The sequence below is a fragment of the Mustela nigripes genome, chromosome 7 (assembly GCF_022355385.1).
Source record: "Mustela nigripes isolate SB6536 chromosome 7, MUSNIG.SB6536, whole genome shotgun sequence".
Lineage (NCBI taxonomy): Eukaryota > Metazoa > Chordata > Mammalia > Carnivora > Mustelidae > Mustela > Mustela nigripes.
Window position 1 is genome coordinate 119,393,419 of NC_081563.1, and position 13,849 is coordinate 119,407,267.

Genomic DNA, 13,849 nt, shown 5'->3' on the forward strand with positions numbered 1-13,849 from the left:
CTCTCTGAAACACCAGTAACCCTGTAGCATTTGTTTGTAACACTTGTTTGGTTTTCATGGTGTAAATACTCCCACCGTGGCCAATTTCAAGCAACCAACCTGAGGTCAACTTGAAAATTTCCTGAAAATTTAATCATAGGTTCTTGCTAGCTTATTTATACAAGCTGGCTCCAGAACACCAAGTACTGGGACATAATTCTAAAGGTTACACAGTTCCCAAAGGTACATTGCCACCTTTATTCATCCTGTCTCCTTGAATTAGGCACAGTACATTCAGCTAAGGGAGGTAGGAGGGGGAGGACATTCAAATAATTCAGTTCAAAACAGATTGCGTAGGTGATTCTTTAAGAACATAAACCCAATTGCAAAACTTTCTTGCTTAAAAATTTTCGATTTATTTCTGGGGTGCCTAGGAGGCTCAGTGGGTTAAAACCTCTGCCTTTGGCTCAGGTGGATCTCAGGGTCCTGGGATCAAGCCCCAAGTTGGGATCTCTGCTCAGCAGGGAGCCTGCTTCCCCCTCTCTCTCTGCCTGCCTCCCTGCCTACTTTCGATCTCTCTCTCTGTCAAATAAAATAAAAAATTTTTTTTCAATTTATTCCCAATGCTTTTAGCATAAACCCAGTCTCCTTACCATGGCCCATAAAGGCCATCATGAAACCTCCTCCTGTGCCAAGCACAGTACTAGGCTTTTTGTACCAGGATATAATGGTGAGCATGACAGACACAGTTCCTCCTCTCATGGAGACTGTGTCCAGTAAATAAGGCTGTCAATAAACAAGTGATCAACCACTAAGTAGAAAATTACAGATGGAGATCTGTGTGCCACAGAGGAGGTACTGGGAAAGAGAATTATGAGGAATAAGAAGGAGTTGCTTACTTGGACTGAAGATGGGTTGAGAAAGGCTACTTTAAGAAAGTGACCTTTGAGACATGAAGGATGAGAAGGAGTTGGATGAAGTATGGGGCTGGTGGCCAGGAAGAAGAGGAGAAGATTTGGCTCTTTGAAAAGTTCTATAGGAATAACTTATGTATAATTGGAGATAAGCAGAGCTGAGATGGGGAGGGTACTGTGGTCAGAATGTTTGTATCCCACCAAAATCCATAAATGGAAATCCTAACCTTCAAGGTGATGGTATTAGGAAGTGGGGCTTTCAGGAGGTGATTAGGTCATAAGGGTGGAGTCCTCATGAATGGGATCAGTGCTTTTCTAAGAGGATGTAGAAATATCACTTAGCCCTTTATCTGTGAGGACATAGTGAGAAAGTCTGTGAACCACAATGCAACCTCACCAGACAACAAATCTGTTAGTGTCTTGGTCTTGGACTTTCCAGCCTCAGAACTGTGTGAAATAAATTTCTGTTGTTTGCAAGCCACCCAGTGTGTGATATTTTCTCATAACAGTCTGGATGGACTAAGACAAATGTCATGGATGTGAAGGTCAGGGGGCTAAATGGCTAAGACGACTAAGGGAGAGGTTTAACACTCTTATTTAAATCTCAGGAGCTCATAACCCTTTGAATGATTCTCTTCAAATCACGGCCAACTTCCTCCTACAGAAAACCTTTTTATATGTCTGGGGTAGAAACAAGATCACCCAGTTCCCCTCGGGACTTGCAAAGATGAGTAAGTAGAAGGCCAGAGAGGGAGATGTGATTGCCAACAGTTTCTCAGTCAGTAATAGTTGTAGGTGTTGGATAATATACTTTCTGAATCAGTATCATTAAAGAAAAAAACAACAAAACAAAACCACGAAGGGAGCCATAAAGAGAGCCACATAGGTAATTTGCACTTTCTACTAGCCACATTTAAAAAGTAAAGAGAAACGGGGGAATTAATTTTGTATTTTATTTGACTCGATATGTTCAAAGTATAATTTCAACATGTAATCAATAGAACGCGTAGAAACCCGGTGTGCATTTTATTTACATGTATGGCACTTTTCCGTTCAGACTAGCTATATTTCAAGCCCTCAGTAGCCGCATGTGGTTAGTGGTTACAGAACTGGACAGTGCAGTTCTATGCTTCAATTTTCTTATTTGTGAAATGAGGATAAAATTGACTAGGTCATGGAAAGATTAGGAGAACAAAAGTGAAACGTTCAGCGCTCCGCCCTGCACATAGGGGGCACCCAATAAATCTTGCCTCCTTTGGGTTTTTCCTCTCACCTTACCTCCCTCCTTCAAGTCTCCGCCCCCTTTCCCCACCCTCTTCAGGCTCCGGGCGGAAGCAGCACCGTCGTAAATGCAGCGCGCTTTACGGTGGCGGTCCCTTTTACCGCAGTGTGGCCGGATTTCGTGTTACTCATACTTTTACCTCATTGGCTCTGCGACCCGCTTACAGCGCTTTCCGGCAGTGTGGCTGGAGCTGCAGTGGAGGGGTCGCGGTTTGGGCGTGAGTGGAGGGAACCCGAATAGCAGGTGTTGTCTGGGCCTGGAACCATGGATGTGGGTGAACTTCTCAGCTACCAGGTATGAGAGACGAGAAGGGTCGGGCTACCGTCCCCTCACCCGGGCAAGGGTCTCCGGTCGCGGGACCAGAGTCCCTTCATCTCACTTCCTCTCACCTCTGTCCCCGGCCCGCGTCCCCTCATTTCTCATGTCCGAGCTTCTTATTTCACTTCACTCCCCTGAAACTCCCCTGGGCCCTTTCAGCTTCTCAGAGCCCAGGCCCCTTCCTCTCAACTCCAGTCTGGGCCTCCTCTTAGCCTACCTTGGACTGGGGCCTGGTTCCCTTCAACTCTTCTGAAGGCCCCGGATCATCTTCACAATCATCTCCCTTCAATTCTCTTGTCCCCCGGTCGCTGAGTTGTTGTTGTTGAGTTGTTGTTGTTGTTGGTGGTGGTGTGGTGGTGGTGGTGGTGGTGGTGGTGGTGGTGGTGGTGGTGGGAGGGCACTGGTCTTTCCTGCAGTTGAGGCCCGGCTTCCCCACTGACTGGCCATGTGGGTTTTGGATAAGTCCTTTTGCCCTCTTTGAGCTTCAGTTTTTGAACATATAAGACGGAGACAGTAATAACTACCCAAGAGGGTTGTTTGAGGACTCTATTAACTACTGGATGTGAAAGCCAATTTTAAAGTGCAAAAATCTGTTCCCATTTTAACTGCCATTGTTGGGAGATACTTGGAATTCCTATGGGATGGGACCCTAGAAATCTTGTCTTCCCTGCTCAGGCAACTTGGTGGGAATTGGTGCAGAGGGCAGAAAGGACTTATCCAGAATAACTCAACAAGTAAGAGCTGGATTAGAGCTGAGGTGTCCTGGCTCCCAGTTCAAAGTTTACCCATCTTTGACTTCCTGCCGTGGCTCCTTGTGAGAGGCAGTAGAACCCTGCTGTCCAGTATGGTAGCTGTCCATGTGTCCAATTGAAGTGGAGCTAGTATGAGTTGAAAAGTACTCTTAAGTGTAAAATCATGATGAATTTTGAAGATTCAATATGAAAAATAAAGTATTTATGCTGATTTTTTATATTGATCAATTACCTTGATTATTGATCATGTTGATTAATCATATGGGTAATGGGTGAAATAAAATTTAAAATAAATTTCACTTGTTTCTGTTGGCTTTTTAATGTAGCTACTAGCCTTTTAGTGTGGCTATTAGGAATTACATATGTCAATGGTCTTATATTTCCATTGGACAGCTTTGCAGTAGAGAATAGGTGATTAAGAGCTATGTGTCAGGGGCTGCATGTTCCTTGGAATCTCTATTTTGCTATTAACTGGCTGCTGTAATCTTGAACAAAATACTTAACCTCTCTATGCATTGGTGTCATATGTAAATTGGGGCAAAGATGGCACCTACCACAGAAGTCTATTGTGAAGCCGTCGTGAAATGTAAAATGCTTAGACCAATGCTTGTCAAAGAGTTAAAGTTCAGTGCATGTTAGCAATTATACTCATGCTACTCCCTCAGCCAACATACAAAGAATGGACCTTGGAGGCTCTAGACATTGTAGAAAAGAACTTTGAAGCAATGGTTGATATATAGTCAAGAGAGTTCTCTTTTTAAGACAGTTATTGAACATGAAAGAAGACAGGAAATAGGAGGGTTGTTGAATGAGTGGTTCTGTGTCTTTTGGGAGTTGCAGAATGGCTAGCCCATTGACTCAGAATATTAAAGCTAAAAGAGGTTCATTCATTTGCTCAAAAATTTATTGAACGACTACTGTGCAAGGCACCAAGTCCTCTGAGTATAGGATACTGAACAAAATAGGCAGAGTTCTTGCTTTTGAAGAGCTTGGTGGGAAAGTAACAAGATAATAAGTGGGTAAATAAAGAAGAAATTCAGGTTGTGATAGGTACTTTGAAGGATAAGCAGGGTATACTATAGAACTGTGCTGTTTGGTGTGGTAGCCACTGGGTACCTGTGACTCCTGAACACTTGAAATGTGGCTAGTTGGAATTGAGAGTAATAGGTGTAAAATACACATTGGATTTCCAGGACTTAGTATGAAAAAAATTAATGTAACATATATAATCTTTATATTGATTCCATGTTGAAATGACGATATGTGGCATATATTGGCTTAAAGAAAATATTTTATTAAAATTAATGTTACCGGGGCACCTGGGTGGCTCAGTGGGTTGGGCCTCTGCCTTCAGCTCAGGTCATGATCTCAGGGTCCTGGGATCGAGCCCTGCATTGGGCTCTCTGCTCAGCAGGGAGCTTGCTTCCCCTTCTCTCTCTGCCTGCTGCTCTGTCTACTTGTGATCTCTCTCTTTCTGTCAAATAAATAAATAAAATCTTAAAAAAAAATTAATGTTACCTTCTTTAAAACTTTTTAAATGTGACTGCTAGAAAATTTAAAATTACATATGTGGCTCATCTATGGCTTTCAGTATGTTTTTATTAGTGCTACAAAAGAAAATAACCCCTGACAGTAGGAGATAGGACCTATTACTTTTGGTAATACCATCTGGGAAGGACTCCAAGGAATGGATGTTAAAGGACTGAAGGTTGAGAAGGAGCCAATCATGTAAAAGGGCAGAGGATCAAGGCGAGGGAAGAGCAAGTATGTAGGCTATGAGGTAGAAGCTGGTGTGGCCTGTTAGAAGATCAGGAAGAGGGTTGATGGAACTGGAACATGGTGAGTGAGTAGGAGAATGGTAGGTGATGAATAGGAAATGTAGGCAGATGACAGACCACTTAGGCCTTTCTGTAGGCCATGATAAGGAGTTTGAATTTTATTTGGAGAGATATTATAGATGACCTCACACGGACCACTTATTTGCCAATGAAAAGTGAACCCCATTCTGGTAAAGCAGTTCCCCAAGGTTGTGGGCTAAGGTAGTAGCATAGTTGAAACCAGAATCCCCATCTCCTTATTTTCAGTCCTGTTCATTCCCCACATGCACTATTCATGCAGTTTCCTTTCTGCGGGACTGATGTCTATCCTTCTGTTCCTAAAAGATGGTACAGTCTGGAATCTAGTCCATAATCAATGAAGTAGCACCCATCCTCTCGTGGAAATGGTTGAAGGTCATTTGAATTAATGGATGCAAAAACTCTTCAAAGACAGCAACATTTTATAGGTATGAAAGATGCATTATTTACCTGCACCATCTCTCAAAATCTTTATAACAACCCTATGAAGAAGGTACTATCTTTAATCCCTGTTGTACAGATGAGGGGACTGAGGTGCAGAAAAGTACCTGCCTCATAGCTGAAGCTTCTAATAACTGTGCTGTACTGCCTGCCTACTCTGGGCCAGATGCGGAACTAAAGTGCTTTCTGATGCATTCTTACAGTTAATTCTCAACATGCCCTTTGAGGTGGGTGGCTTGCCTATTTTACAGAGAAGGAAGCTTGAGCTAGAGAAGTCCGTTACCTGCCCAAGGACAAACAGCCAGTAAGGAACAGAGCCAGAATTGGAACCAAATGAATACTCAAATCTGAGTTTCCATTTTGTTTTCAGTTTTTTAAAAGCTTAAAAAACTGAAGTATGGTACATCCATAGAAGAATGCATGTATTTTAGTGCTGTTGATTATAGTTGTGATTTACAAAGTGGACTCAGCATGACCACTGAAATTCATTTCCTCAGGGACTTGTCTGATTTAAACATCCCCACCCCCAGACTTTGATTCATTGAGTCTCCTGTGGGACCTTAGAATTTGTGTTTCTAACAAGATCCCAGGTGTTGCTGAAGCTGTGGTCCAGGGACTACATTTTGAAAGTGTATCTGGTCTAGAATGATCTAAATTCCTTTAAAAATTTTTCCCAGCTGAGATTTTCCTCCCTTTTCATAGCTGTTAGTTTTAGTTTTTTTGAGCCTAAGTCATATTTTTTTCCCTGCTATCCACGATATTGAGAGCAAATCACTTAATCTTTCTGGGCCTCAGTTTCCTCATATGCCTAATGAGGGGATTAAGTAAGTCTCTTTGAAGTCTCTTCTAACTTTAAATTCAATACTAATTATTTAGGCCAAATACTAAATACTAATTATTTAGGCCAAGAGAGCTCTAGAGCTTTCAAGGGATAAAAATGCTTGATGTAGGAGAATGAATCGGGGCTGAAAATCTGGGAGATTTGAGTTTTAATCCTCCCATTATCATTACTTATGTGGGTGACTCAGGACAAGTCACTTCCCCTCTCTATCTTTTTACCACCTTATAAAATGGGGGGATAGAGCTCTAAGAGTTATTAGTTTCCTTTCCTGGAATTCAGAGATTAAGGTATGCAAGAAAAATATGTAATGTCAAGTGTTTATTTAAAGTATTTAATATTTTTGGGTGCTTCCTAAATTTCATTTTTGGTACAGCATGGTGGGAAGATTCCAATTTTCTGCTGAGATTGGTTCTTCTAGTAATAGAGTTAGGCAGTAAGTGCCTCAGTATATGCCTTATATCCTTGACATATGTTAACTATTCATTTGAGAAGACAGGAGAATTACAATGTGGACAGGAGGTGGTGGGAAAAGTCTTAAAGAGGAAGCCAGTTATGTTCCCAATATGGAAATGTACTTTTTTGATGCCTTCGGGCTTAGACATCTCATCAAGAAGTGTGCCCAGCAGTTCCTTGGCTGAGAAGTTTCTGCTGCACAGGCACGCATATGAACTTCAGGGCATTCTCATTAATACTAATTCCACAGATGTCTGGAAAAAGTTCTTACCTTCGAAGTTTTGCAATAAAGAATTCGCATTTAGTGCACCTTGGCTCAGTGGAAATGACTTGCTTTGTGACATGAGAAGTGTTCTCTTTGAGGCAGATTGGGGTCAGGGACCCTTGGTTTTAGCAAGACTGCAGACACTCACTCCTTTTGTGACCTATCAGTAGTACCATAGCATTTCCTTGGATTGCAGGGGCCTGTAGGAATTTAATCTTGCTCCTTTCCCCTTACTTCTTTCTTTTGAAATAAAAAATTTTTAATGACAATAAACTGACAGGAATAGTGTTAAAAGAAAGTATTTGAGAAAAGGAAAAGGACCCTAGTCTAACAAGTATTTTTATAGTCCCACAGTTACTGTATATTGCATAGCAATAACCATTGTGTTATTACTGTTTTGTGTTCTACACTTTTAATTTAACACTGCCAGAAATATTTCCTGTGTTTCTGCATGGTCCTCATGTTATTTTTAATGTTTTCATACTTTTTGTTCAGATGATAGACCAACCATTTTTCCCTAAATTGTTCCTCTATTATTATTTAGAGGAATTATTTATTATTATTTAATGGTCTTCAGGAGTTTGTTTTTGGAGATACTATTGCAGTAAACTTCTTTTTGTTTGGCATTTCACCCTCCCACCTGCTGTTAGAAATTACCATCTCCCGTGCCATCTCCTGTGCTTAGTATTACATGTACAAAAATTATTAAGACATCGTCCTGGACCTTAAAGAATTTGTAACTTGAGGAATGAGACAGACATTTCCTTCAACAATGAACTGTGTGAATAAAGTATTATGGAAGCACAATGGAAGGAACGATTGGATATGCCTGGAGAAGGGATGTATTAATGGATGCGCTCATTGAAGAAAAAGGATAGGATGTTGGAATCTCAGCCATGATGAATGAATAGGAGTTCTGTGGGTAATGAAGGAGGCCGAGGAAAAGTCATTCTTGACTAGGCATTAGTGAGAGCAGAAGCATGGGAGTGAAATGTCGGAGCATTGAGTAAACGGAGGGGAGTGGCAGATGATGGGGTCACCTCAGCTACAGATATGTTAAGGAACACACTGTGCTCATATGGAATTCATCTTTTATTTGTTTATGGTGCTAACAGCAGTAGGTGTTCCAGTTTTACCATAATCTTGATACTACCAGTTGTCACAATTTAATTTTGTCTCATTAATCTAGTTGGTATGTAAAGTATTGGTTCAAGTTTGCTGTAATAGACATTTTTCCCCTGTACGTGTTATCGTTTGTATTTCTTATCATCTGCCTCTTCCTCCGGAAGGTACTGCTGTAGTTTGTAATTGAGCTTTTCTCTTGTGTGTGTTTTGTTGTTGTTGTTGTTGATGGGGTGTATGTAAGAAACGTTTTAGAAGACTGAACACACGTGCTCATTCTGTAGTGGCCGCATTCCACCTATAACCCTGAGAATATTCTTCTCACGATGTTTTTATAGCATCGTGATATAGACACTTTTTGCATGACAGTTTAGACTAGTGCTTTTCTTTTTCTTTTTCTTTTTTTTTTTTAAGATTTTTATTTACTTGTTAGAGAGAGAGAGAGAGAGATACAGGTCGCAAGCACAGGCAGACAGAGTGGCAGGCTAGAGGCAGAGGGAGAAGAAGCAGGCTCCTTGCCGAGCAAGGAGCCCAATGTGGGACTTGATCCCAGGACGCTGGGATCATGACCTGAGCCGAAGGCAGCCGCTTAACCAACTGAGCCACCCAGGCGTCCCTAGACTAGTGCTTTTCAAAGTTACTTCTTGTTAATGGTGGGACTATAACAGATAAAGAGCTATTTTCATTGATATTTCCATTTCAGGGTGTTTTCTCTTTCACCTCCTGAGTGATTTCTTAATTTCATTTCCTCTCTTTGCAGTTTTCTCATCCTCTTTCTTCCTGGCACATTCTCTTCATACTCACAAAACACATATTTATGTGTCTCCTCACACACTACATGGTTAACTCAGAGGCAGGGACTAGCACGTAGCAAAGTGTCTAACCATAACTGATGGCTCATAAATGGTTGTTTAATGATTGAATGAACCAGTATATACCTTCAAATATGCTCTGGTTGTTTTCCCCTTTGAAAAGCTTTTGTTCTGATATCTTGTTGCTTGCTGACTTGTATGTCTTTGTTTTCATGTTAGACATCAAGAATGTTTGATTCATATATGTTACTTCAGTTTCTGAATTGTCTTCCTCATCCATATCATCTCTTGCTACTCTTGCTGTAAAACCTACATTTTTTTGAACTTTTATTTTGAATTAATGTTGAATTTACAGGAATTTGCAAAAACAGTAGAGTTTCTGAGTTTCCATATACTCCTCATCCAATTTCCCCTAAAGTTAACATTTTCTGTAGCCGTAGTACAATGATCAAAACCAGGAATTCATAATTCTGGTAACTGAACCACAGACTTAATTCAGATGTCACTACTTTTTCCACTTGTATCCTTTTCCTGTTTGAGGATCCTATCCACAGTCCCATATTGCAGTTACTTTTCATTGTGATTTTCATTGTTTTTTATGGTCTTGACCTTTTTGAAGAGTACTTCTCAGTTGTTTTGTATGATGTCCAAAACCTGCATTCTTGTAGCTTGCCAATACACTCTGCAAAAGATTTTCTTGAGCCTCATCACCCTTGACTTTTCTTAGAATTTGATTTTATAATCCTGTCCCTCATCATAGATGAACTCATCCATTCTTTTTTTTTTTTTTTAAAGATTTCATTTATTAATTTGACACACAGAGATCACAAGTAGGCAGAGAAGCAGGCAGAGAGAGAGGGAGAAGCAGGCTCCCTGCTGAGCAGAGAGCCTGATGTGGGGCTCAATCCCAGGACCTGGGATCATGACCTGAGCTGAAGGCAGAGGCTTTAACCCACTGAGCCACCCAGGTGCCCCGAATTCATTCATTCTTATGTCTTTCAGCACCTTGATATAGACAACTGTTAGCTCCACAGCCATGATCTAGGTTTCATCTGTCAGTTTCATCTGTCTATTCTGGCCAGATATTTTGGGATCACATAATTCTCTGTATCTCTCCACGGGCTCCACCACCTATCCCCAGTTCTGCATTTTAGTCCGGGGTGTCTCTGTTCAGCAGACTTTAAAGAAGCATTGGAGCTATTTCTCAAAGTTGAAGGACAAGGTTCTTTTCCTCATGGATCATAAGATCCTGTGAACAAAGAGGTCTACCTCCTTTCTCAGGGATCAAGACAGTGTCAGGATATAAAAATGTTTAAGCCACAGTTTTACTCTCATGGAGCTTGCAGTCTAAGGATGGCATTCCACAAATTTGAAAACTGATACTCTAGTACACAGTGTCATTGTGGTGACAGAAGAATGAACAAAATTTGGTGGCACAATCAGGAGCAGCTCTGCCACCAGGAAAGCTTTGCAGAGAAAGTGTTGCTTCTTCAGTCTTCTCTTTATTCCTTCCATCATAGTATAGACTCTTGAGGCTTTGTCAATAAGTAGCTTTCGGGTTGGTCTTACTTTTTATTTTTGTGGATCATATATTGGCATGTTGAACATGGGTTTATTTCTTCGATAGGCCAACAGAACAGTTTTCACTGGTCATAGACTTCAGTCCTACCTTTTTAGCTTCCTTGGAGGTAAGTTTTATTGAGATGGCCTAATTTTGGAGGTGAACTTGAGGAGGACAGCCATACCTTTCTGTAGTCCCTCACTAGGTGTTGTTTAAAATGGGGGTTAGAGGGATGCCTGGCTGGCTCAGTCAGTGGAGCATGCGACTCTGAATTTCAGGGTCATGAGTTCAAGCCCTACACTGGGTGTAGATCTTACTAAATAAATAAATAAATAAATAAATAAAGGGATTGCATTTATAAAATTTACACCAATAGAGAAGTTTTCAGATGTAAAAATAAGTACATTTGAGAATGTGGATGGCTCAGAAAAGCCTATCAGCTCTATTGGAGAGAATAATTCAAGGCATGTGCCCTCTGAGTGTGTCTATTAGGTGTCTTTTCATGTTAGTGTAGTGAATGAACACTACCTTGGGGTCAGACTGCCTGTATTTGAATCCCACCTCTGCTGTTTGCTAGCTGTTTATCTTTGGGTAGTTAATTAACCTCTTTAAGCCTCAGGTCTTCATCTTTAACATGGAGATTTTATAACAGTTTATCTCGGCCCACCATTAAAAAAAAAAATCTCCATTTTGTCATCTTTTTAAAAATACAGGATTAAATAAGACAGGGTGGGTAGTGCTAAGTAGTATAGTGTCTGACACATTGTAAGTGCCCAGTAAATGTTAGCTGTTAAATTTTAATTATTGATATAATTACAATCAACACACATGCTTTAGCAAAAGAAAAAGTGTTTTTTTCAATTCTATAAGGCTGCCTCAGTATTCCCAAGGTCATTGGTCCCTCAGAGATTAAGGTTTAGAATGCTGTAAAAGGAAATGAGAACAGTTTGTCACCCACACATGCTACAGTATAGAACTGTTTTCAATAGATTAAAGTACAACCCTATTCCACCACAGTTAGCAGTCATTGATATCAAGAATTATGTCATCAACACAGTAATTCTTTTCCCCAGGTCTCTTTAATATTTCTGAGATATCTCAGTGTTCCCCTTTCCTGGAGCCAGAAATCTCATTTACAAATTACTCCTTTCTTTTTGTTTCTTTCTTTTTTTCCCCCTCAAGGTTCCTGAAGGAAGTGGTTGTTTTTGGTTTGAGTCTTGTATGGCTATAAGATACAGCAGAAATTCTCTTACTTTTTCCAGAGTCAGACATTTGATTCTGGTATTTCAGCTGAATAGCTCAAAGCCGTTTTCTTTTCTGCAGTGTTCTAGGAGTGACTGATCTGAGAGTGTGTTGGCCTAAATTTTAAAACCCCATTGTGGGTTGGTAGATAGAAACTAGATTATCTTTGTCCTGAGCTCAATGAACAATCTAGTGAGACAGACACAGTGCATTTTCATCTGTTAACTCATTTTAGATCATCAGTTGTCTGTGAGCAGATTATCTGCTTGGGCTTCTTAGACCTCCCTTCAACTACCCAGCAGTGTCCAAAGCCATTGACTGAACTGAGAAGGATTTGACCTCAAGCACAGAGTATTATGATGCTTCCCTCTGAGTGTGTCTGACTGTATTCCAAAGGCAGGTATACTTGTTTATTGAACAGATTGTTTGGTGTTCTTTTTTTTCCTTTTTTTTTTTTTAAAGTTCAAATTCAGTTAATTAGACATACAATGTATTACCTGTTTGGGGGGTACAGGTCTGTGATTCATCAGTCTTATATAATACCCGATGCTCGTTAAACATATACCCTCCCCTATGTCCAGCGCCCATATGTGATATATATATACATATACACACACACACACACACACACACACACCACATCTTTATCCATTCATTTGTTAATGGACATCTGGGCTCTTTCCATAGTTTGGCTATTTTGAACATTGCTGCTATAAACACTGGGGTGCACATGCCCCTTTGGATCATTACATTTGTATCTTTGTGGTAAATACCCAGTAGTGCAGTTGCTGGGTCATAGGGTAGCTCTGTTTTCAACAATTTGAGGAACCTCTATACTGTTTTCCAGAGTGGCTGCACCAGCTTGCATTCCCACCACCAGTGTAGGGGGGTTCCCCTTTCTCTGCATCATTGCCAACATCAGTTGTTTCCTGACCTGTTAATTTTAGTATTTGGCATTATTTATGTTTGTTTTGTTAATACATAAAATTGAGGATTAATTTTTTATTTGACCTCCCCCTAAGTTAAGAGCAGTTGAGTCTAAAATTACTTTTGGAGGGGCACTGGGGTGGCTCAGTCATTAAGGGTCTGCCTTCAGCTCAGGTCATGATCCCAGGGTCCCAGCATCAAGCCCTGCATCGGGCTCCCTGCTCAGCAGGAAGCCTGCTTCTCCCTCTCCCACTACTCCTGCTTGTATTCCCTCTCTGGCTGTCTCTCTCTGTGTCAAATAAATAAATAAAATCTTTTTTAAAAATTACTTTTGGAATTTTTAATAAATTTAAGCATTAACAGTACATCAGTCTTCTGATGTTTCATGTTAGAATGCGATTTTCTTCACAGCTTTGGATAAAATAAAAGAATTGTGGCTAGAGTTTGTTTTATCTTTTATGGGCCTCTTCAAACATTAATACTTCCATGGAAACAACTAATTACTTCTCATATTAATGATAAGGGAAATTTGAGCATTTCAGTGGTACATAATTACTGACAGAGAAGCTGAAACATGAAGTGGGGGCTCTGGCTAGGAGCAGCTGTTGGGCAGAGGAAGGTAAAGATGCCAAAGAACCATCAGAATGCAAAAATGCACAAAACTAGGAGCTGGTTCTTTGAAAGAGTTAATAAGATGGATAAACCCCCGGCTAGACTTACCAAAAAGAAAAGAGAAAGGACCCAAATAAATAAAATCATGAATAAAAGAACAGAGATCACAACCAACACCAAAGAAATACAAACAATTATAAGAACATATTATGAGCAACTATTCACCAGCAAATTTGACAATCTGGAAGAAATGGATACATTCCTAAGAATGTATAAACTACTGGAACTGAACCAGGAAGAAATAGAAAACCTGAACAGACCCATAACCAGAAAGGAGATTGAAGCAGTCATCAAAAATCTCCCAACAAACAAGAGCTTCCCAGGCTCTTGAAGGCCAGATGGCTTCCCAGGGGGAATTCTACCAAACATTTAAAGAAGAATTAATACCTATTCTCCTGAAACTGTTCCAAGA

General features: G+C 40.4%; 1 protein-coding gene across 1 annotated transcript in view; it reads left to right on the forward strand.

Moving 5' to 3' along the window:
• The first annotated feature begins 2,329 nt into the window (after window positions 1-2,329).
• The window catches only part of CTNNBL1 (catenin beta like 1), a 162,332-nt gene continuing 150,812 nt past the window's right edge, over window positions 2,330-13,849 (forward strand). Inside the window, exon 1 of the mRNA XM_059406983.1 lies at window positions 2,330-2,469. Coding sequence (XP_059262966.1) covers window positions 2,440-2,469 — 30 coding nt within the window. The 5' untranslated portion in view covers window positions 2,330-2,439. The remainder of the gene's footprint in view (window positions 2,470-13,849) is intronic.